Source organism: Lithobates pipiens, unplaced genomic scaffold (assembly GCF_037356315.1).
Source record: "Lithobates pipiens isolate NorthernLeopardFrog02 unplaced genomic scaffold, aLitPip1_a1.2 Scaffold_13, whole genome shotgun sequence".
Taxonomy (NCBI): domain Eukaryota; kingdom Metazoa; phylum Chordata; class Amphibia; order Anura; family Ranidae; genus Lithobates; species Lithobates pipiens.
The window spans coordinates 142,592,443-142,616,720 of record NW_027507718.1 but is presented as its reverse complement, the minus strand read 5'-3'; the positions used below and the strand labels follow the sequence as shown (position 1 = coordinate 142,616,720).

Genomic DNA, 24,278 nt, shown 5'->3' with positions numbered 1-24,278 from the left:
CTCGTCCAGTGGGAAATTTACCACTGTGGGTAGCCATATAGGCCTACATAATAGATTCCAGCCCGAAGTTGTTAAGTTTATGGTCCTAGAGATGGTTCCAGAGGATTCGTGGGGGACGATTGGTATCGATCTTTAGACGGGACCATGTGGATAGAGCGATTAAACTCTCTTACACCACCAGGCCTAAATCAAGCTCTCTCATACAAACCCTTCCTATGAAATTATACTTTGCATAATTCCCAATCTGCTATCCCCAATAACCAACTCATTGCCGTTTTTCCCCCTCTTTTCCCTTCCCTTCCCCCTCCCCCACCCTCTTTAATTTTCCTTTTGCCCCCTACCACACCCCCCCCAACCCTCTTTCCTTGTTGCTGTCCTCCCCTCTTGTTTTATCCATCTTCATCCACCTTCATGTGCAAAAATCATTGCTGAGTATTTTTTCCTGATTAGTACTGTTTAATCTTTTATATAGGATTTGTATGACCATTGTATGTGATCCCTGCGGTGAGATCTTATGATTGAGAATCAACTTTTATGCAAATTTTCTATTTTATGTATTGTAAGGATGCCGCTACATAACTGCATCGTGTTATGCCCTGCAGTTACTGCTCGACATCCAAACCCCTGTTGTAACTTCTAAATTTATGTTTTACTTCCTTTCTTTGCCTTAGAACAATCCCTGGATGAGTGTGCAGTGTGAGGTACATTTTTTCCCCCACGGCAGACATGAGTCTATCCAGGAAGGGGGAGTGCCTATGGTGTTGACTGTGGGAGACTTTTCCCTTCCTACCTTGAAGGACTAGTTACAGCCGCCTCCTCACTTAGTCATACATGCGTGCGGCATTGTCCATCGTCAATGTGGATAGACAGACCCGGACCCCCCTGTCTGTTTTTCATTCATTCCTCAATTTGTCTCTTTTCCATCCCCTCTTCCACCTTTCTCCTCTTCTTATTCCATGTCTTCTTCATTCCCCCCTCCCCTTTTATTTTCTCTTTCCCCTTTTTTTCCCCTCCCTCTCCCTCTGTACTTCCCCACCTGTTGTTGTGTCCAAAGTTTCTAACACTAACCCATTGTTGCCTTACCATTTTTCAACCGTGGTTTTTTGTGCTCATAGCATCTCTCGTGTCCACCCCCCGGCTGGGACTACCCTATCGGGTGCCTCTCTTGGTACTGTGCAGCGTCTCCAGGGCTGTCTTTGGTAAGCTACTTATAATTCCATAGATTCTCCAAGATTAATCTATGTATTGTTACCTAAGTGTCCGTTACACACAGACTTACTAAATTTTTTAATTTGTATAACTGTTCAATTATGAAACTTTATTCACTCTTGTACATGTTTTTGACTGACCCCTCCTGAAGAACTGGAGGATACCACAAAACATGTAGAGGACTCCATCAGGATATACATCCAAGTTTTCCTGTATTAGGACCTACGTGTCCTTTACTTGTTTTCATTCCTGTACCATGTTGTCTATTTTTCAATAAATTGTTAAACTTTTCTTTTTAACTGGTTCAGTCCCTGAGTACTGAGATAGTCTTCTACGTTTTAGTGCTATAGAGTATGTTTGGAGCAGCTCCAGGCACTTTCCCACTTTCCAAGATCTGTGTGTGGCTGTGAGTGTAACCACACAGGATCCTCTCTGACAGGAGTTGCACTGCCAGCAGTGGTAGGATACAGGGCCACACACCCGGCATCGAAAGGAGGAGTGGTCAGACAACTGACTGGAGCCAACATAATGGACAGTGACAGGAGACAGAGCCACACACCCAGCAGTGGCAGGAGGTGGAGCCACACAGCCAGCAATGACAGGATATGGAGCTATACAGCTTAAAGTTACAAGAGCCACACACAGCAGTGAAAGGAATCTGAACCACACAGCTGACAGTGACAGAAGTCACATAGCTGGCAGGTACAGGAGGCAGAGCCATACAGCGGGAAGTGACAGTACCTGCACAGAGGGCAATGACAGGTGCTGCTGCAGCCCATCACACTTGCCTTATCCATGAGTGCAGTGCACCGCACACATTGCAACCATGAATGATACACCACTGGTGATACCACACACCGCGATCCAGTCTCTGTATTGCAGCTGACATAGTTTCATAGTTTCATAGTTAGTAAGGTTGAATAAAGACACCAGTCCATCCAGTTCAACCCGAGTGAGTGTCTACCCCTATCCCTGTACACTGCACACTCACATTGGTCCCTACCCTCAAGGAGCCCACAATCTAAGGTCCCCATTCATATACTAAGGCCAATTTTGGTCAGAAGCCAATTAACCTACCTGCATGTCTTTGGAGTCTTTGGACATCTCCCCACCGGCTACTTTGACATGCAGTGGGCGGGGAGATGTCAGCTGCAATTCAGAGACTGGATTGCAGTGTGTTGTACCCCATGCACCCCACACAATCTGCGGGGCAGAGGCAACCAGTGCCCCTGCTAGTCCGCCCCCACCGGAGAAGTCACTGGAGCCAAGTTCCGGCACTGGGCTCCACTCACATCAAGTCCTGGGACAGTCCCAGTGAATTAGGGACGCTGGGATGTATTATGCACTGCTTGTGACAGAGGACATGTAATATTGCTGCCAAGTAATGTAGGGAGTAAACATGAGCAAGACAAGGTCAGGACTGAGTAAGGAAACAAGGGGAGCAGGGTGGGAGGATCAGGAACAGGATCAGGAAGGGACACGGCTCACAAGAAGTACACTGAAGCACTGAACTTCAGTTATGGGTGGGATTATATGACTTCCAGCAGCCAGTGTCCGGTGCAGCATAGTTACTCAGATAAGGTGGCTATTGGGAGATACCTGCTGGTGGCCACCGGAACTGCGCTCTTTGACTCTGGGAGCAACAGTGACACCAGCAGGTGACCCATGTACTAACACTGCCTGACACTGCCATCACTAACCTCTTGGCTGTCCCTTGCTTTAACACATAGAAACATAGAAAAGCGATGGCAGAAAAAAGACCAAGTGGTCCATCGAGTCTACCCCTTTTGTTAACTTTTTTTTGGCAGAGTATACATCTGTTTGTCCAAGCATTCTGATATAGAACACATGCAGCAAGTGAAGCTTGAACTCCTGGCAACTAACATTTTCAGGAGAAGCCTGCAATAGTAGCTACCATATTTTCTTAGTACAGGATTCATGTAAATACCCATTGATCTGTTCTATTTCATTCATGTATAATGGTCATGGTAATATGTTGTTTCAGATAAATGATTTGGGTTAAAAGAATGAAAATTATTGAGTAAAAAAAAAATCTTCTTAATGTCTCAAAAGATTATCAGCTATGTTAGGGTTAATCCATCATTTTTTTCTTCAAGCCCTTTCCTGCTTGATAGGAGCTATTCTATTTGCTATGATGCTGCCATAGACCAATGGAGGCTGATCTGCTCCTGGAAAGGGAGGAGAGGCAGCTGATGTAGAATCTACCCCCTCCCCCTCCTGTTCTTTCTGTCTCCTCCATTGCACATCCACAATAGCTGATGTTTCAGCTTCTGAACCTGTATCAGTTGTGAGCTCTTTATTAACAATCTCCTACAACACTATTACAAGCATGACCACTGTATCTGGGATTACATCACACAGTACATTGCAGGAATGAAAAACCACATCAACTTGACAAGCCTCTAAATGTGTAAAAATGGTGATTTTGCAAGGATTTAAACTAATGATTTTTAGTTATGTATACCAGGCAGAAGACGAGTGACCTAGAAGACGCTTCAGTGTAGCCATTTTCCATAATAATTTACTTTCCACACTGCCGAATCTTCCCTTTGGAAAGGTACGTACATTATGACGTTTCCTTCAATGTAATCATTGAATGAATTATGATTTGCAATCACCCTTTTAATTGTATATTTGTGTTTATGTTTACAGTCATGCTTGATCACAGACTATTGGAGAATAACATTTATGCTACACATTCTACAATACAATTGTATCAGTTACCTTTTTTTAATGGGCTTCTTTGTGATTTTTGAAGCTGACAAAAGATTGTCAGTGATTATTGTTCAGCAAAATGTTAATGGATAATATTGTATGACAAGCCACACCTATATTGTTCTTTTTTTTAATATGCTTCATTATTTAAAAAACATTGGTAAGACCGTTTTCTGTTTCTACCTTTCTGTCTCAGTGGGGAATCATGTGACAGCCTCTGTCTCACTCTCGCTGGTGGTGCGGTACCTACTCCATTTTTCAGTGGCCACTGTCCACAGTAGCTGAATATAAATTGACATACAAGGCCCTGTCCTAAACACCAGCCTAAGTGGCATAAAAAGTTTTGGATTCACCAGATTAACAATAAGAGAGGAAGACAGGGTGAAATGAGCAATAATACATTTTCTAGCCTCAATTTGTTACCCTAGATGTACTAGAACTACAAACGCCAGCACCTACAGCCTTTTATTTTATAGAATTATGCCTCCCACCCCCAAAATGGCCTTTATTGTTAATTCATGTGATATATATATATATATATATATATATAAAATAAAACGACTATGGTTCCTTTTATATGTTATTACAGTTATGGTAACTTATCTAAAATGTTTTGCTGTTTTAGAATAATGGGGACACTTTCCAAAATTTTAAGCACGTGTTTTCAGTTTGCATGTTAAAATTATATATGTAGTAATCTACAAAACTAGCACCGGTTCCCCCAAACTTAGGCCCCCCTTATACAGCCAGCTTTGGTGCTCCCTGATAGTACCAAGGGCAGGTTAGTTCTTTCCTGACAACTGAAACTACCTATTGGGAAAAGCTGTAAAGTTGCAAGTGCAGAGGGCTTAAAATATCATCATTATCTTTGTTGAATGTAAAATACATTTTCAATTTTCTTTTTTTACTATCAATGCAGGTTTTACACTCCAGAAGAGGCAGAATATCTGCCTTGCCCATGTGCAGTGCAGTATCTGGCACTAGTGGGCTACAACTCACAGACAACCATCTGTGTAATGTATGAAACAAGTAACAGAAACGTTATTATTCCTCACATTCCCCTTTTGTATAATCTGCACTCCACAAGACACATAAGAGTTATCTTGGCTACACCAATACAATGTACAGTACTAGCTATGTGCTGGCTTCTTGCCACAGCCAGCTCAATTTTTGAAATATGTATCAGAAATTTGCTACTGTCTTTTTTTTCCATAATCATTCTACCAGACATGAAAGGGATAAGACCCATTTGGCTGCACAAAATGTTTGTAAGAAGTAGTAGGCATTGTTTCTATTATACACTGTTGTAAATATTTTACAGGCCAAGAAGCTATCTTGGATGCATGCATTTCATTTTTTGGGCTATCTGGCCACAACCCAGACAAGTAGCAGGTAGTTGTGTCTTTCACGCTGTTGGAATATTATCTACAGGCTAGAAGGACCCTAAGACCTTTCACATGCCGTGCATTTTACTGGCTGCCTGGTATCAGCCACCAGGTAGTCAACAGTGTAATATTTGAAAGCAGTAGAGTTTTTACTCTTCTTACTGCTAGAACATGCACTACAGAACAAAAGTAGAATACCACTTGTCTTGTCTACATCCAATGCATTTTGGTGGCTACTTAGCTACAGTCCACAGGGAGAGAACAGTATAGGTTTTAGAACAGTGTGCCTCTTTTTTTTACACTGTCAGAGCTTATTTTACATGCCAGGAGGAATAGACTACCTAATGTGTTAGCAAGCAATGCATTGTGCTGGCTATTTGGCCACAGCCTACATGCAGCTATATATATATATATATATATATATATATATATATATATACGTTTTTAAGAAAGTTTTAGAAAATCACTTCCCTTTTTCATATTGTCAGAGCATATTCTATACTTACTCATGATCTCTGCTGTCTGTGTGTTACTTACTCCTTGCTCTTGGTAATACATACTTCTGACCTCTGTTCTCTGTGCTTTGCTTACTCCTGACTCCTTCTCTGTGTGTTATGCATTCCTGACCTCTGTTATCTTTGCCCTACTTAGACATGACTCCTGCACTCTATGCATTACTCACTTTTGATCTCTGTAATCTGTTAGTTACTTGCTCCAGACCACAATTCTCTGTGTTGCGATTGTTTCCATCCTGCATACCTGAGACATTATGTCTTAATGCCTTTTGTGGGGGTGGATAAAATGGGGTGTTACTTTGTGATGGTTAAAATGGGTGTGGACAGTAGGGTATCCCTAGATTTCATTTTTAAAATCTGGTAACCTCACTCCAGGCAAATTTTATGTACCTCATTTGGGTTTGTCAGATTTGGCAGTAAATGGGTACTATGCTCGCCACCTTACTACAAATCTTCATTCCTTGAACACCCAATGTTTGCAAGCATAATAAACAAAGAACATTGCCCACTTTATACTAGAATATTCTTGTGAAACACTTTGTTTCTCACAAAGCCATAGCTAATAAATGAATGAGTATAGCCTTTACTACTGTGGTACCTAAGAAATAATTGGTTTACCAGATTGTCTATTAAGAAAAAGTTATATATGGGAAAAGATAGCGTACCCTAAAATTGCATAATGTGAAGTTCTACACTCATATTAAGTTTTATCCCATCTTTAAAGTTATAACCTCTTTACTAAGTATATGTAAAGTTCTTGGCAACATGTTTTAGAATGTAAGTATGTAACAAAAGCGCACAGGAAACTGTCACCGTTCCAGTTTTGTATTTTATTGATTTATGCTCTGATTTTTGTTTTAAACAATTTCTGTAACTGTGAACATATATGCACTTGTACACTTATATACAACTGTTTAAGTTTAATAGACAGAGTTAAAAAAACAAAAACAAAACACAAATGTTCCTATTTACCAGGCCTCTTCCAGAGGATACTGGAATGGACTCCTTTGGCGGCACCATAGGGGAGGACATTAACTCTTGTAAGTATGAGTTAATATAAATGATTCCTCCCTGAAAAACTATTTGAATATTTTATATTGATTTATATATTTCTTGCTTAGCCACCTCGACTACAAGTGAGTCCCATCACAAGAGAAAAACACTTATGGCTCCAGATATTAACATTTCCTTGGATCAAAGCGAAGGCTCTCTGCATTCTGATGACTTCCTAGATGCACCTGATGACTTGGACATCAATATAGATGATATAGAGACCCCAGATGAAAGTGATTCTTTGGAGTATTTGGCCAATGGAAATGACTTGGAATGGGAAGGTAAATCCTGAACTATACACTATGATATATTGCATGCAATAAAGAGTAGTACTTTTTGTCCAAACAACTTTAGTAACTCAGATAAATAACTTTAATAGTTAAGTGTGGTGGAAGCTATAGAGTACTGAAGAACCCTATCATCAGGCTGTTTTAAAGTAGAGTAAAGTGAAGTACGTGTTTGAAGTACATTTAAACCATAACTGAATGACTTTAGGGGACATATTTATCGAATTTACATTTATAACAGACATATTTATAGCAGACACCCTTATTCCACGTTATATCTTAATTTTTTTAGTAATTCAAAAACAGCAAACCATAGTGTGGAGCCTGTGGTGTTCCACAGAGTGTTCTTTGCATAACTCACTCTGTGATTCATGAAGATACCTAATCAAGGTGATGTGACTGTTCTCTCTATCCTTCTTTTTTTAATTTGTATTAAATTTGACTTTTCTTGGTTTTAAATCCTGCCGCAAACAAACTGATAAACACTCTTGTAAACCAGAGAGCTGTGTCTTCTATATGTGTGTGTTCACAAACAGTCCTGGCCTTACAAAGTAACAAAGCATGTGTTGGAAACCAAGGTATTTAGAGATGAAGCACTGTGTCAACGGGTTTAGGACATTCCCCAGGCAATATATATATATGTGATTTTACTTATCCAAGAGTGGCCAACAGGTTGGTTCCATTGTCACTCACTTCTGTCATCTTCCTGGCTGAAGCTTGTGTGTGTGTAGTCATCTCTCAGCCTGACTTTCTTGATCAGTGTGCTTCCTGTCCCACAGGTTTTCACTTTAAAGTAAAGCATGGCAACATTTTGCTTGGGACCTTACATATGCTCTTTGGAACTAGGGGGGACCACAGGACCTAATGGTCCTAATGAAAAGGATAATTGAGACTTTCACTGTTTATACACTAGTCATAGGCTGCAGACCAGGATGGTGCTGTTGGCAGGGGACACAATAAGAAAGGCCCACACAGCAGAGCTTTGTAGGCTAGGGATAGCAGCATGCGGCAGTGCCACTGGATATATTTGGATGTCAGCTTCCTGCTGTTCCCCCTAGCTGCTTCTTAGATTCTGCTGAACTTTTACTGCTGCTTACATCTCACTATGCTCCAGCTGTTGGAACTTATCTGCCTGTTGCAGCTCCCTGCTTTTATGTCTCCTGCTTGTAACAAGAGACTCACCCTCCCCTTCACTGGCCATTCTTCTGTCTTTTTGGATATCAGAAAAACAGGCTTGTGCATCACCATGCAGCAAATTCAAAATAGTATGGTTAAATAATTTTCCTGGCTGATTCTAGCCAGATTAGCAGAGGTCGATAAGCAAGAAGGTGCATTATCACTGGCAGACAACTGGCTGCTCTGCAACTAGGATAAGGAAGACGAGGTGTAAGCAGGACCCTGATGACCTAATACACTTTTTGTGGTGGTTCCCAAAACTTCATTCCTGCTGGGCAGGGGTGGTACATAGGATCAACTCTGTGTCTAAGGTGGTTCTTCCCATAGACCCAAAGGCCTGCTTATTGGGTATATTGGAAGAGTACGACTGGGAAGTGTATACCAGGGAGGCTATCCTTAGAGCTTTGTTCCAGGCACGCAAACTGATCATGGTACATTGGAAGTCAGAGGTCCCCCCACTGTGAGGGAGTGGGTCGAGAATATTGGTGAGCTTTTAAGAATGGATAAACTTATATACCAACATAGGGGAAATGCGCATACAATTCAGAGGTTATGGGAAACATGGTTGGATGTTTCCGGGACTTGTTCCGGTGGACTTTACCATGGATAGGCTATTTAGGCTCAATGCTGGCTAGTTTAGTGTATCTCTGCAGGGTATATTGACAGATTACTCAAGAGGAGATGGTTTGTATCTGTGTATGGTACAAAAATTACTGTGGCATTGTATGTTGATTTATCTTCAATAAAAATCATTGTTGGATAAAAAAAAAGAAAGATAAGGAAGGCTTTGTCAACCACTTGGCTACTTCTTGTGTGCTGTGGCTGTATTGTGGTGCAACCAAGGCTTTGTCCTGTAGGACATGCTTCCCCTAGCTACCTCTGTACCCAGCCCATCTGTATCTCACTTTAGGCCTGCCTGCCTGCCTGTCATTTTGTTTTGGAGGTAATTGCATAATTTTATGGAAGCTGTGGCAATGTATGGTGCTTTGGTGCAAACCAATTTACTGCACATCACAACACGGGGCACAAAGATTTGAACTACTACACTCCAATCCACAGTATAATAGCACAATATAGCACACAGTATAGCACAATATATTTCCCAACACCGATTATTCAGCTCTAACCTGCTCAAACCAACATACTGACAATTTGCCTGCTGTGAGCCCACCATTTTTTGGTGGGGCTGGCACATACAAAATTATTGACTATTCTAGGCCTGCTGACCTGAGTTCAAAGGCCAAGCTGTGCATCGTGGATGTAAATAATTTGTTCCACTGAATTTCTGCATAAATTCTCTGGTACTGTTACTGTTACTGTGAACCCACTGTAGGAGCGAATCCAAACATCATTCCTACTGTTATACATTCCACAGCATGTTCCTAGCTTTAGAGTAGAATATTTTTCTGGCTAGTTTCACCTAGCAATGCTACATGGTGAAACAAAAGGCTAGTTTTGAGAACATTTTGGTTAGGTAGAAATTGGTTATTTTGCTGTTAAATCAAGTTTGGGGAAATTAACCACTGATCCTCCTAATCCTGATATGACTTTAAACATTTTCCAAGTGAAAGTTTGGAGTTGCCACTGCTAAACTTTTTTGTGAAAATGCTAGCAGCCTGGCTGTCATACTGACCTTCTGAGTCATTACCCCTAAAGTCTGAACTAGTAGGCAGATTGGGAAAGTCAGAATGAAATCAAAACATCTAATCAACATGCTTATTTTGGCAAGATAGCCATGCTACTAGCATTTTCAGAAAAAGATGACAGCTATGGCAGCCTCTCTCATTATGGGTTCCTTGAAATCATTCCTGCTGGATGAGGTATTTGGGGGAAAAGCTGAGCTTCTGAATGCAGGAGAATAAACACTGATGTTTTTAATTTCTTGAAGTAGACAGTGTTGTTATCATTTTAATAAGCCAAATTTATTTTTAAAGGAGTGACTAGAAAATAATTATAAAGTCTTATAAAAACGAATCCTGAATAGTTCATCTTTTCATCAAATTCATCATCATCATGTTGTTGATTTTTTTTTATTAGCCGTATAGGACTACCACTATTTTCTATTACTACTCTTACTAATAATAGTAATTATTTTTATTATTATTGTATTTGTGATGCTCACTCAAAATTACTATATTTATAAAAATAAAATAAAAATTCAGATGATACGCCTGTTGCAAGTGGCAAGAAAATACCTGGGTACAGCGCAGACCTGTTTGATGATGAAGAAGTTGAAGGGGGAGAAGCTACAAATGGACGCTTGTGGAGAACAGTTATTATTGGAGAGCAGGAGCATCGTATTGACCTACAAATTATAAAACCATATATGAAAGTGGTCACACATGGAGGTGAGGCTGTAACTGATAACACCAGTGTCTAAAATGTATACTATTTTTAACCTTCTGTGGCTGAGTTTTTTTTTTTGCTTTTTTTTTTCTTGTGTACAGGATACTATGGTGAGGGGCTAAATGCCATTATTGTATTTGCTGCTTGTTTTCTCCCAGACAGTGGCTGCCCTGATTACCATTATATCATGGAAAATCTATTTCTGTAAGTAAAGATCACATTTTTATTGTAACCAAACTAAGATCTACTTATAATGAACTATATATTATACATATTTTTACTTGTGCTTTTATATATATTGTAGATGTGGTGATTGCATTAGTTTTCTTTTTCTAGGCTTTAATTTATTTACTGACCTGTTGATCCAGCCAGAAAGTCTGTTATTTTTTAACTACCTTTAACAGACCAAGCAAAAGTAGCAGTTAGAGGGCTGAAACAAACCATTTATCAATCACAGGGGTGCTTATAATGGTCAGCTTTATTCATTTATGTAACATTTTTACTCCTGATTCAAACCTCCATATCATTAATAAACGAATTGACTAGCATTGGCCCAAAGATAGAACCATGGAGCACACTACTTACAAATTTAGACCAATCAATGATTACTACTGTCAGGACCTATTCATGTAAAAAGTTTCCTCTCCATATGCATACGATTTCTTCAACTCCAACAGCTCTTATTTTGTTGGATTAAACGTTTATGAGGTACAGTATATATGCCAATATAACCTACATCCATTGTACAATTTCTCACTTATTTACTCATAGAATGATAACAGGACAGGTCTCACAAGAGTAGTCTTTCATTAGACTGGTCTTTCATACTTTTATAACAGACAAAATATCTGTATTGAGTCCCTTACCATTCCCTCAACACCTTATATACTATTGATGTTGGGTTGATTGATCTGTAGTTTCCTGGTATAGGTATAACATTTGTTCAACATCAGTGAGTTCCAGTCAGTAAGGTGTCTTTAAAAATTAAAAATAGTGGCTTGGTTATAACTGCACACTGTTCCCTAAGGGCTCATGGGTGCAAACCATCCACGCCTGGGGATTTTTTTTTTCACATTATGTTTCTCTGGTCTTTTTTTATTTGGTCTTCAGTCAACCTCAAAGGTACCTTTTGGCGAAACATCAATAATATTACTGTTAAGGCCCCTTTCACACGGGGGGATCAGTAATGATCCGCCCCGTGATGATCCGCTCGCTCAGCGGGGATCGCTCCATTGTCCCCGCTGAGCATGGACACATAGGCTAACATGCAGGTGCGTTTAGAGGTAAAAGAAAAACGCCAGACTCCCCTGGGAGCAGCAGGAAAAATGTCCAGTGTCCATGAGACCATATTTTCTTTTTTATACAATACTTTGCTCTTTTATGCTGGTTACCCAACAGAATGCAATGGTTAATGCACTTGTTTATTTTATTTTTAAAATCCAAATTGAATTGTGTGCTCTTTGTTGCAAATCTTTGGTCCTACTTTGTATGTTTGGTAAGGACTGCACCTTTCGAGTTCTTGTCATACTAACATACTTCACTTTAATTAACTTAGGGCAAATGTGATTACCCCATGGGGTAGGGCGGGATCTAGAGGCCCCTTGTTAAAGAGGGCTTCCAGATTCTGATAAGTCATCCCCAGGGTTGTGGGGAAGAGGTTCTAGTATTAATAAATTTAGGGACAAGGTGCTTTGCTAGGGGGGCCCACCTGGACTATTCCCAGCAACCCTCAGAGAGAGATACATAATCGATTATCCAGGTAGGGCCCAGGAGACAATCAGTAGTGTAGTAACTCTCCACTTTGTCCCCCATCACCTCCACCCACTGACTCAAGATTTTGAATCTTGAATAACAACACATTCAATACTGTCCTTTCACTTTTTTGACCCTGCTACTACTGAAGAGGTTACCAAACTTTGACCACACCTGTTTTTTATTGCAAAGTTTGTTAGAAAGGGTACATAGTGTGTAAGGGGTTCATCCCAAATTTCTAGTGTTAACATGTAGTCACACCCCTTTAACACCTTTTGGATTATATGCATGTACAAGCTATTGGGATTTGAGCACAAGTATATCTCATTTCTAATTTCTGGACTATTTTGGTTGTGAGAGAATAACTTCTAACCTATGCTCTCTCGCTCAAATCTTCAATCTCTCCTTCTCCATTGGCACCTTCCCCTCACCTCTAAGTCTACTTTCACACTGGTGTGTTGGGGGCGTTGTTTTTTTGCGGCGATATTTGCCCGCTAACGCCCAAAAGAGGGTTAAAAGTGCCCACAAAGCGCCGCTGCAGCAGCGCTTCGATGGCACTGGCCATTGATTTCAATGGGCAGGGGCGCTTTAGGAGTGTTGCATACACCATTCCTACAGCACCTCAAAGATGCTGCTTGCAGGACTTTTTTTAGCATCCTGTCAGTGCACCACTCCAATATGAAAGCAATCAGGCTTTCACACTGGAGTGAGAGAGGCACTTTGCAGGCACTATTTTTAGTGCTATAGCGCCTGTAAAATGCCTCAGTGTGAAAGCAGCCTAAAGCATGCACAGGTCACCTGAACAACCTAAGACCTTGCGCCCATTTATTTTGAAAATACTTAGTCTACAACCATCTGAGCTTCCACCTGAAAATAACCTTCTTGACCTCTTACAATCTGACTTTCGTTTGGAATACTCCACAGAAACTGCCCTAATAAAACTCACTAATGATTTACTAATTACTAAAACCAACAGTCACTACTTCATACTCTTACTACTAGACCTTTCTTTTTGCAGCCTTTGATACTGTTGACCACCTGCTCCCCCGCAATAATCGCCACTCCTTTGGCCTCCAAGATTCTGCTCTTGCCCGGTTCTCCTATTTATCAAAGTGCTCCTTCAGTGTTATCTACAACCCTGTCTCCTCCTTTCCACTTCTTCTTTCTGTAGAGGTTCCCCAAGGCTATGTTCTTGGATCCCTTCTCTTCTGTATCTACACTTCTTCTTTTGGTCACGACTCCAACTGCTTCCAATACCATCTTTACCCTGATGACACCCAAATACTTCTATCTACTCCTCACCTCACTCTTTCAGTATCTTCTTGCATTACTAACTTACTAACTGACATATCAACATGGATGTCATAATACATTCTCAAACTAAATCTTTCTAAATCCAAGCTTATAATATTTCTGATACCCCTCACACCCCTCAACCCCCCAATAATACACCTTTCAGTCGCTCCCCTCACCCCCTCACACCAGGGTACTAGGTGTAATCCTGGGCCCTGATCTGTCCTTTGCCCCAAATCCAATCACTATCAAAAGCTTGCAGACTTCACCTCCTGTAACTCTGTAACATCTCTAAAATTCACCCCTTTTTACCTAATGAAACCACTACTTATTCACTCCCGTATTATCTCTTGCCCTATCTGTTGCAACTTTCTTGTCTTAGCTCTACCTCTATGCAGGCTATTGTGAATGCTGCTTCGAGGCTCATCTACCTTACCAATTGCTCAGTGTCTGCCACCCCTCTCTACCAATCCCTTCACTGGCTTCCGATTGCCCAGTGAATTAAATTCTAAATACTAACAAATTACAAACTCTTCCCCAGACTACATCACCAATCTTGTCTCATAACATCACCCAAACCATCCTCTCTTCTCCACCCAAGACCTCCTGCTCTCTAGCTCTCCCATGCTCATCTTCATGACTTCTCAAGAGACTCTCCCACCCTGTGGAACTCTCTACCTCAATCTGTCTGGCTCCTACTCTGGCCACTTTTAGGTGATGAAAACTTTCCTCCAGAGAGAAGCCTATCCCACCTCCACCTAATAACTGAACTTTTATTTTTTAGATCAGCTCATCCATAGTTGCATAGTTAGTCAGGTTGCAAAAAGACACAAGTCCATCTATTTCAACCAACCAGAAGAAGGAGAAAAAACCCAAAAAAGCATGATCCAGTTTGCTACAGCAGGATAAAAAATTCCTTCCTGATCCCCTGAAAGGCAATTGGATATTCCCTTGATCAACTTTACCTATAAATGTTAGTACCCAGTTATATTATGTACATTTAGGAAAGAATCCAGGTCTTTTTTAAAAGCAATCTACTGAGCTGGCCAGAACCACCTATGGAGTCTATTCCTTTTTCACAGCTCTTACTATGAGGAAACGTTTCCATATTTGGAGAATAAATCTCCTTTCCTCTAGATATAAAGAGTGCCCCCTTGTCCTCTGTGTTGACCTTAAAGGAGTTGTAAAGGCAGAAGGTTTTTTTTATATTAATGAACTCTATGCATTAAGATAAAAAGTGTAGCAGCCTCCCAGCACCCCCTAATACTTACCTAAGCCCTATCTTTGTTTAGCGATGTCCACAAGTCCCTCGTCTGTCCAGGACTCTCCTCCTGATTGGCTGAGACACAGCAGTGGCACAGTTGGCTCTTGTGGCTGTCAATCAGGCAGTTAGCCAATCAGGAGAGAGAGGGGGTGGGGAAAAATGACAGCTCCATGGCTGAATGGACACACGGTGCTGCAGTGCCTCGAATGCCCCCACAGCAAGCTGCTTGTTGTGGGGGCACTGGACAGGAGGGAGGTGCCAGGAGAGCCAAAGAGGGACCCGAGAAGGGGAAGATCCGGGCTGCCCTGTGCAAATCCACTATACAGAGCAGGTAAGTATAACATGTTTTTTATAAATAAAAAAAAAATAAAAAAAAGAGGCTTTACATCACTTTAAAGTGTATAACTCAATACCAAGTTCACTATATGGACCACTTATGTATCTGTAAATATTGATCATATCCCCCCTTAATCTCCTCAAGAGAGAATAAATTCAGTTCCTCTAATCTTTCCTCATAGCTGAGCTCCTCCATGCTTCTTCTCTGCACTTTCTCCAGTTCCCCCATATCCTTTTTGAGAACTGGTGCCCTACGAATTATTTAAACAGGGACAAAATGATATCTCTCTATCTGGAGTCCATACCTCTCTTAACCACTTCAATACAGGGCACTTAAACACCTTCCTGCCCAGACCAATTTTGAGCTTTCAGCGCTGTCGCACTTTGAATGACAATTGCGCGGTCATGCTACACTGTACCCAAATGAAATTGTTATCATTTTTTTCCCACAAATAGAGCTTTCTTTTGGTGGTATTTGATCACCTCTACAGTTTTTATTTTTTGCGCTACAAATAAAAAAATACCGAAAATTTTGAAAAAAAAAATTTTTTTTTTGTTTCAGTTTCAAAACTTTGTAAATAAGTACGTTTTCTCCTTCACTGATGGGGCTACACTGATGGGCACTGATAAGGCGGCACTGATGGGCACCAATGTGGCACCAATGAAGTGGCACTGATAGGCGGCACTGATGGGCGACACGGACGGACACTGATAGGTGGCACAAATTGGCACTGATAGCTGGCACGGATGGGCGGCACGGATGGGCGGCACAGATGGGCGGCACAGATGGGCATGGATAGGCGGCACAGATGGGCATGGATAGGCGGCACAGATGGGCATGGATAGGCGGCACAGGTGGGCACTCATAGGTGGCACAGGTGGGCACTCATAGGCGGCACAGGTGGGCACTCATAGGCGGCATTGGTGTTATACTATAGTAATGGATGCCAATCAGTGCCAAACAATAATGCATGCCAATCAGTGATGCCCATTGTGGGCACTGATTGGCATCCATTATGGGCACTGATTGGCACCCATTGTGCTGACTGGCATCCCTGGTGGTCTAGGGAGGATTACCTTTTCCCTGGTGGTCTGGTGGCGTCCCTGGTGGTCCAGTGTGGGCATTCTCGGGGGAGCTGTGCTGATAATCGATCAGCACAGACCCCCCCTGTCAGAGGAGCAGGCGATCGGCTCTCCTCTACTCGCGTCTGACAGACGCGAGTGAGGGAAAGCCGATCACCGGCATTTCCCATTTACACTGTGATCAGCCGTGATTGGACACGGCTGATCACGTGGTAAAGAGTCTCCGTCGGAGACTATTTACCGAGATCGTAGTTGCCGGGTGTCAGGCTGACACCCCGCAACAACGATCGCCGCGATGCGCGCCCCCGGGGGCGCGCAGCGGCTCATAATCCTGATCACGTCATATGACGTCCGGTCAGGATTATGAAACCACTTTGCCGCCGTCAATTGCCTATAGGGCGAGCGGCAAGTGGTTAATACAAGAATTGACTTTGCTTGCTTTGGAAACCGCAGCTTGGCATTGCATGCTGTTTAAGATTATGATCTACCAGAACCCCCTGATCCTTCTCAGCTATGGCATCCCACTGTTGTAGTACTCCACCTAGTATGTATGATGCATGCATATTCTTAGCCCCCAAGTGCATAACTTTACATTTATCAACATTAAACCTCATTGGTCACATAGTTGCCCAATGAAACAGTGCATTGAAGTTGGCTTGTAAGTTAGAGACATCCTAAAAGGACATTATTCCACTGCATAGCTTGGTGTCATCTGCAAAGACTGAAATTGTACTTTTAATCATAGACCCTATATTATTTATAAAGATATTAAAAAGTAAGGGTCCCAACACTGAACCTTGGGGTACACCACTGAAAACCTTAGACCATTCAGAGATCAAAAATCCCTGCAAAATGCCATGTGCCAAAAGTTTAACTATAAACCTTTCTATATACCAGTGGCGACTGATGCTCCATTTTTTTTGTGGGAGGGGGGGGGGCAGCAAACAAAACCTACACCAGCCGTCACTAAATGGCGGCCCGCGGTCCCAGTCCGGACCGAGCAGCGCTTCTGCCCGGACCGCCATGCCGCCAGTGTAGCAAGCGACAGCAATCACTGGTTTGCTGGGACCGCGGGTTTCCCCAGCAACCAGTGACGCTGCGCGCAAGCGCCCGCCCCCTGCTCCTGGCCGCGTCTCTCGGAGCTGAAGAGACACGGGCAGTAGGGGTGTGACGTCACGTGCGCGCCCCGCCCCCCCTGCTGCCCGCGGTTCCCGGGTCCTGGATCTCATCGCGAGGCAGCTTCAGTTGTGCCCACACTCCTGCAGTTAAGGTATGTGGGCACATTAGTTATCTATTAGTGATCAGTGTTGTGCACACTGTTGGGCATATTTTAAGGGGCTTTTTTTTGTAAAGGGCACGCTGATGGGAAAATTTTATGTTAAAGGACACTCTGATGGGCACATTTTATTTTAAGGGGCACGCTGATGGATATATTTTTTATGTGCACACTGATGGGCATGTTTTGTTAAGGTGCCCCTTAACAAAATATGCCCATCGATGTGCACATTAAAAATATACCCATCAGCGTGTCCCTTAAAATAAAATGTGCCCATCAGAGTGCCCTTTAACATAAAATTTTCCCATCAACGTGCCCCTTAACATAAAATAAGGGTCACGCTGATGGGCACCTTTTATGTTAAGGGGTAATCCGATGGACAAATTTTATTTTACGGGGCACGCTGATGGGTATATTTTTAATGTGCACATCGATGGGCATATTTTGTTAAGGGGCACGCTGATGGGTACAACAAAATGTGCTCTACAAAATATGCCCATCGATGTGCACATTAAAAATATACTCATCAGCATGCCCCTTAAAATAAAAATTGTCCATCAGAATGCCTCCTAACATAATAGGTGCCCATCAGTGTGACCCTTATTTCATGTTAAGGGGCACGCTGATGGGCAGATTTTATTTTAAGAGCAACACTGATAGGTACATTTTATATTAAAAGGGGCACTTTGATGGGCAAATTTTAAGTTAAGGGGCATGTTTTGTTGTGTCCATCAGAGTGCCCCTTAATATAAAATGTGCCCATTAGCATGACACTTATTTTATGTTAAGGGAAATCCTGATGTGCACATTTTATGTTAAGGGGCACTGTGATGGGGACACCTGATGTAAAGGGGCACTGTGATGGGGACACCTGATGTAAAGGGGCACTGTGATGGGGACACCTGATGTAAAGGGGCACTGTGATGGGGACACCTGATGTAAAGGGTGTGGTAGCAATTTTGGCTGCTATGCTATGCACAGCCCCACTACCTACTTTGTGCTTTGCTTCCAATAAGCACCCATTTCCATCTTAATGATATAATGCTTTCAGGTTACCTTCCAACACATTCATTCCAATGAACAGACTCAACCATCCTTCTACGTTCTCAGTTCCATGCTTCTGCCCCCCCCTGGGGGCTCAACATCGCCTTTTATTATCTCTCAAAGAATGACAAACAGGAAGTCCTGCCCCCAACAGGCTGGACTTCCTTACTACAGAAAATGACATCACAGGAAATGACATACATTAAAGGGGAGGGTATTCACAAGAGGAAAATGCACACGCCCCCTTTTAGTCAGCATGGCACACAGATCATAGTGCTTTCAATGATGGAAACCATACAAAACCAATGAACGATGATTATAATTCCGTTGATAGAAATCCTTAATATATATATACATTGTTCCAGAGAACAATGTATACTTGGATAATCCTTCATCTCTTGTGAATGGAAAGCCATCTACAGATGTGCACCGCCTATCTCCATGTGTTGATCAGACACAGGAGAGACGATGTGCACACATCCGCACACAGCCAATGCCTACAGAGCACGCATATGTCCCCAGACGATCGTCTGTACAATGTACAGGGGCCCTTTTGCTGGTGGACATACCCCCACTCCGCAAACACCTTTCTTTCCAATCCCAAGATATTATCCACTACCTAACGGATCTCATCCAGCGTCAGTCTGCCCCAGTCAGCTCTAAAAGAGCGGCCTGGGAGAGAATGAACACAGGAGGACTCTTATGACAATACATATAATAAATACATCTAAAATTTCCACAACAAGGGGCACTGTGATGGGGACACCTGATGTAAAGAGGCACTGTGATGGGGACACCTGATGTAAAGGGGCACTGTGATGGGGACACCAGATTTAAAGGGGCACTGTGATGGGGACACCTGATTTAAAGGGGCACTGTGATGGGGACACCTGATTTAAAGGGGCACTGTGATGGGGACACCTGATGTAAAGGGGCACTGTGATGGGGACACCTGATTTAAAGGGGCACTGTGATGGGGACACCTGATTTAAAGGGACACTTGATGGGGACACCTGATGTAAAGGGGCATTGTGATGGGGACACCTGATGTAAAGGGGCACTGTGATGGGGACACCTGATGTAAAGGGGCACTGTGATGGGGACACCTGATGTAAAGGGGCACTGTGATGGGGACACCTGATTTAAAGAAGCACTGTGATGGGGACACCTGATGTAAAGGGGCACTGTGATGGGGACACCTGATTTAAAGGGGCACTGTGATGGGGACACCTGATTTAAAGAAGCACTGTGATGGGGACACCTGATGTAAAGGGGCACTGATGGGGACACCTGATTTAAAGAAGCACTGCGATGGGGACACCTGATGTAAAGGGGCACTGTGATGGGGACACCTGATGTAAAGGGGCACTGTGATGGGGACACCTGATGTAAAGGGGCACTGTGATGGGGACACCAGATTTAACTTGATCTGGAATCACCAGATGTAACTTGACAATAAATATTGTTGAAATGCTAAGGAAATTGTACATTTCTCATGTTTTTGATAGATATACAGTTACTACAATATTTCTGAGTCGTAGCACAGACTTGAGATTCGGACCTCGGCCCAAAGAAAATTTTGGCGACCGGACCTCCTTTCATTTTAATTCATTACCCCTGACCTACACCCACCCCAGATCCTTCACAGCTCTGTCCAGTGTCTCCATGCAGCAGTAGATCACTGCTATTGTGACCTAGTCATGGCTAATTGCAGCTGACAATAGATTACTAGCTGCATAGAAGGGGGATGGTGGCCTGGATGTGGTCTTCACTGATCAGCTCAAGACTCTCTATCAATAAAATAAAAAAATCTAAGATAGGTAATTATCCTAAAAAGAAATGAAAAATAAATAAATAATAACTTCTGTCAGATTTTTTTCTCACCACTGGTGTTCCATTAACCCCCTTCCTAACCAGACAAATTTTCAGCTTCCAGTGCTCTCACATTATGGATGACAATTACTCAGTCATACAACACTGTACCCATATAAAATGTTTGTCCTTTTTTTCACACAGATAGAGCTTTCTTTTGGTGGTATTTAATCACCACTGTTTTTTATTTTATTTTATAAATGAAAAAAGACCGAAAATTTTGTAAAAAAAAATGCATTTCTTTGTTTCTATTATAAAATTTTGCAAATTTGTAATTTTTCTTCATAAATTTTAGCCCAAAGTTATACTGCTACATATCTTTGGTAAAAATAACCCAAATAAGTGCATATTACCGTATATACTCGAGTATAAGCCGAGATTTTCAGCCTCTTTTTTGAGGCTGAAAGTGCCCCCCTCGGCTTATACTCGAGTCACCGCTGTCTGACTGCTCGATCAGCGTATCGAGCAGACAGACGGCGGACATTAAAATTCAAAAGCCGCGCCTCCTTCTCCGCCTCCGCCTGTGATAGGCGGAACACTGAATTTCCCAGCAGTCAGTGTTCCGCCTATCACGGACATCCGCTCATTCTCATACTACGGACGACGATGAGAGGATGTCCGTGATAGGCGGAACACAGGCTGCTGGGAAATTGAGTGTTCCGCCTATCACAGGCGGAGGCGGAGGCGCGGCTTTTGAATTGTAGAATGGCCGCCGAGAAGAGCGGCGATCCATCGGCACGACACGGGACGGAGGAGGCACGGGACGGAGGAGGCACGAGACGGAGGAGGCACGGGACGGAGGAGGCTCGGGACGGAGGAGGCTCGGGACGGAGGCTCGGGACACAGGTAGGCTGGACACACACACACAAGGCTGCACGGACACACACACAGGGATGGATGGATGGACACACACACACACACACACACACACACACACACACACACAGGGATGGATGGATGGATGGATGGATACACACACACACACACACACACAGGGATGGATGGATGGATGGATGGATACACACACACACACACACACACACACAGGGATGGATGGATGGATGGACACACACACAGGGATGGATGGACGGACACACACACAGGGATGGATGGATGGATGGACACACACACAGGGATGGATGGACGGACACACACACAGGGATGGACGGACACACAGGGATGGACAGCCATGTCTCACCCTCGGCTTATACACGAGTCAATAAGTTTTCCAGTTTTTTGGGGGTAAATTGGGGGCCTCGGCTTATATTCGGGTCGGCCTATACTCGAGTATATACGGTATTTGGTCTTTGTGAAAGTTATAAAGTCTACAAGCTGTGGTGCCAATCATGGAAAATTGATCACACCTGATGTACTAACGGCTTATCTCATTTCTTGAGACCCTAAAATGCCAGGGCAGTACAAATATCCCCCAAAAGACACCTTTTTAGAAAGTAGACAGTCCAAGATATTTAGTAAGGGGCATGGTGAGTTTTTTGAAATTGTAATTTATTTCCCACAATTCTTTTCAAAATTAAGATTTTTCTTTTTCACAAAACTGTCACATTTAAGTTATTTCTCACACACAGCATATGCATACTTGCAATTACACCCCAAAATACATTCTGATACTCCTGATTATGGCGATACCACATGTGTGAGAATTTTACACAGCCTGACCACATATAGAGGTCAACATGCAGGAAGCACCATCAAGCGTTCTAGGGACTGAAATTACACATTCTATTAGGCATAATGAGTGTTTTGAACATGTAATTTTTTTCCACAAGTTTTTGGAAAATGTGGAAAGGAAATGAAAACGCATTGAAAACAAAGTTGTCCATTTTATAAGATATTTCTAACACATAGCATGTACATAGCATAGATTATGCCCCAAAATACATTCTGCTACACCTCCTGAGTATGGCGATACCACATGTGGGAGATTTTTACACAGTCTGGCCACATACAAAGGCCCAACATGCAGGGAGCACCATTGGGTGTTCTAGGGACATACATCTCAAATCAAATTTGACTACCTATTAGACTTTTGTGAGTCACTGATGGGCACTGTAGTGGCATGGATGAGCACTGATGTGGCATGGATGTGGCACGGATGAGCACTGATGTGCATAGATGAGCACTGATGTGGCACGGCTGAGCACTGATGTGACATGGATGAGCACTGATGTTGGCATGGATGAGCACTGACGTGGCATGGATGTGGCACAAATGAGCACTGATGTGGCATGGATGATCACTGATATGGTGCGGGTGACAACTAATGTGGCAGATGAGCACTGATGTGGAATGGGTGAGCACTGATGTGGCACAGATGATCACTGATGTGGCATGGATGATCACTGATGTGGCATGAATTTGACTACCTATTAGAATTTTGTGAGGCACTGTAGTGGCATGGATAAGAACTAATGTGGCATGAATGAGCACTGATGTGGCATAGCTTAGCACTGATGTGGCACGGCTGAGCACTGATGTGGCATAGATGTGGCATGGATGAGCACTGATGTGGTATGGATTTGGCACGGATGAGCACTGATGTTGGCATGAATGAGCACTGATATGGCACGGGTGAAAACGAATGTGGCACAGATGAGCACTGATGTGGCATGGATGTGGCACGGGTGATCACTGATATGGCATGGATGATCACTGACGTGGCATTAATGTGGCACAGATTCTAGGAGACCCAACAGTCAAGGACATTCCTGAGTGTGTGCCCCAGGAATGTCCGTGACAAATAGGACGATTTCCCTAATGAGGACACAAACAGCAAAATAAAAAAAATGTCAGGGGTTCTAATTCCTCTCCACTCTATCCAAAACTGCAAAAAAAGGTTTGCCTTTAGTTATACTTTAATCCCTAATCACAGAAATGATGTTGGATGATGTGGATGACATTTGCATTCACTGCGCAAGCATCTAATTCTCACGCAAATGAATGCCATTGTCATTCAAATTTTTGGCAATTGCAAATCTGTGAAAAAGTTTGCATTGTCCTAATTTTTGCACTTGTCAACCCAACTCAATTTTATCTTAATGTTATACTAAGAATTTATAAAAACAGTGTCAAATTGTATTGTCGTAAGGGGAATAAAGCTGTCCTAAAGTAAAATGCAGACATTGTGCTTTACTATTCTGCTACCTTGCATAAAAGATGCACTTAAAGTGGATGTAAACTCAGTTCATGAAATTTGAGCTGGGTACATATAGCTGCAGTGTTTTGTGTCTCTCTTCAAAGAGCTAAGTCCCATAGCTCTCTCCTGATCAGTTCCTCTGTTATCAGCGGGATAACTCCTGACAAATTCTCAGACACATCAGATAAAAGCAGCCTGAAATTTGTGTCGGGGAGGTTGCTATAAATAGATTAGCAGGCAGTTGGTCCTGTTATAAAACACCTCTGATGCCGCATACACACGATCGGAATTCCGGCCATAAAAAGACTGATGAGAGCTTTTCATCTGAAAATGCGAGCGTGTGTATGCTCCATCGGAATTTAGCTGTCCGAATTTCCACCAGCCAAATTTTCCCAACGGAAAAACTTTCTATCGGTAATTCTGATCATGTGTATACAATTCCGAAACGCCAAAAATCACGCATGCTCAGATTCAACTACGAGACAGAAGCTATTGGC

The 24,278-nt window shown here is 42.5% G+C and overlaps 1 protein-coding gene across 1 annotated transcript in view; it reads left to right on the top strand.

Moving 5' to 3' along the window:
• The first annotated feature begins 1,167 nt into the window (after window positions 1–1,167).
• The window catches only part of ATCAY (ATCAY kinesin light chain interacting caytaxin), a 128,180-nt gene continuing 105,069 nt past the window's right edge, over window positions 1,168–24,278 (top strand). The window contains exons 1-6 of the mRNA XM_077475661.1: window positions 1,168–1,199; window positions 3,698–3,787; window positions 6,821–6,885; window positions 6,967–7,179; window positions 10,524–10,709; window positions 10,809–10,911. Of these exons, the coding sequence (XP_077331787.1) occupies window positions 6,843–6,885; window positions 6,967–7,179; window positions 10,524–10,709; window positions 10,809–10,911 (545 nt within the window). The 5' untranslated portion in view covers window positions 1,168–1,199; window positions 3,698–3,787; window positions 6,821–6,842. The remainder of the gene's footprint in view (window positions 1,200–3,697; window positions 3,788–6,820; window positions 6,886–6,966; window positions 7,180–10,523; window positions 10,710–10,808; window positions 10,912–24,278) is intronic.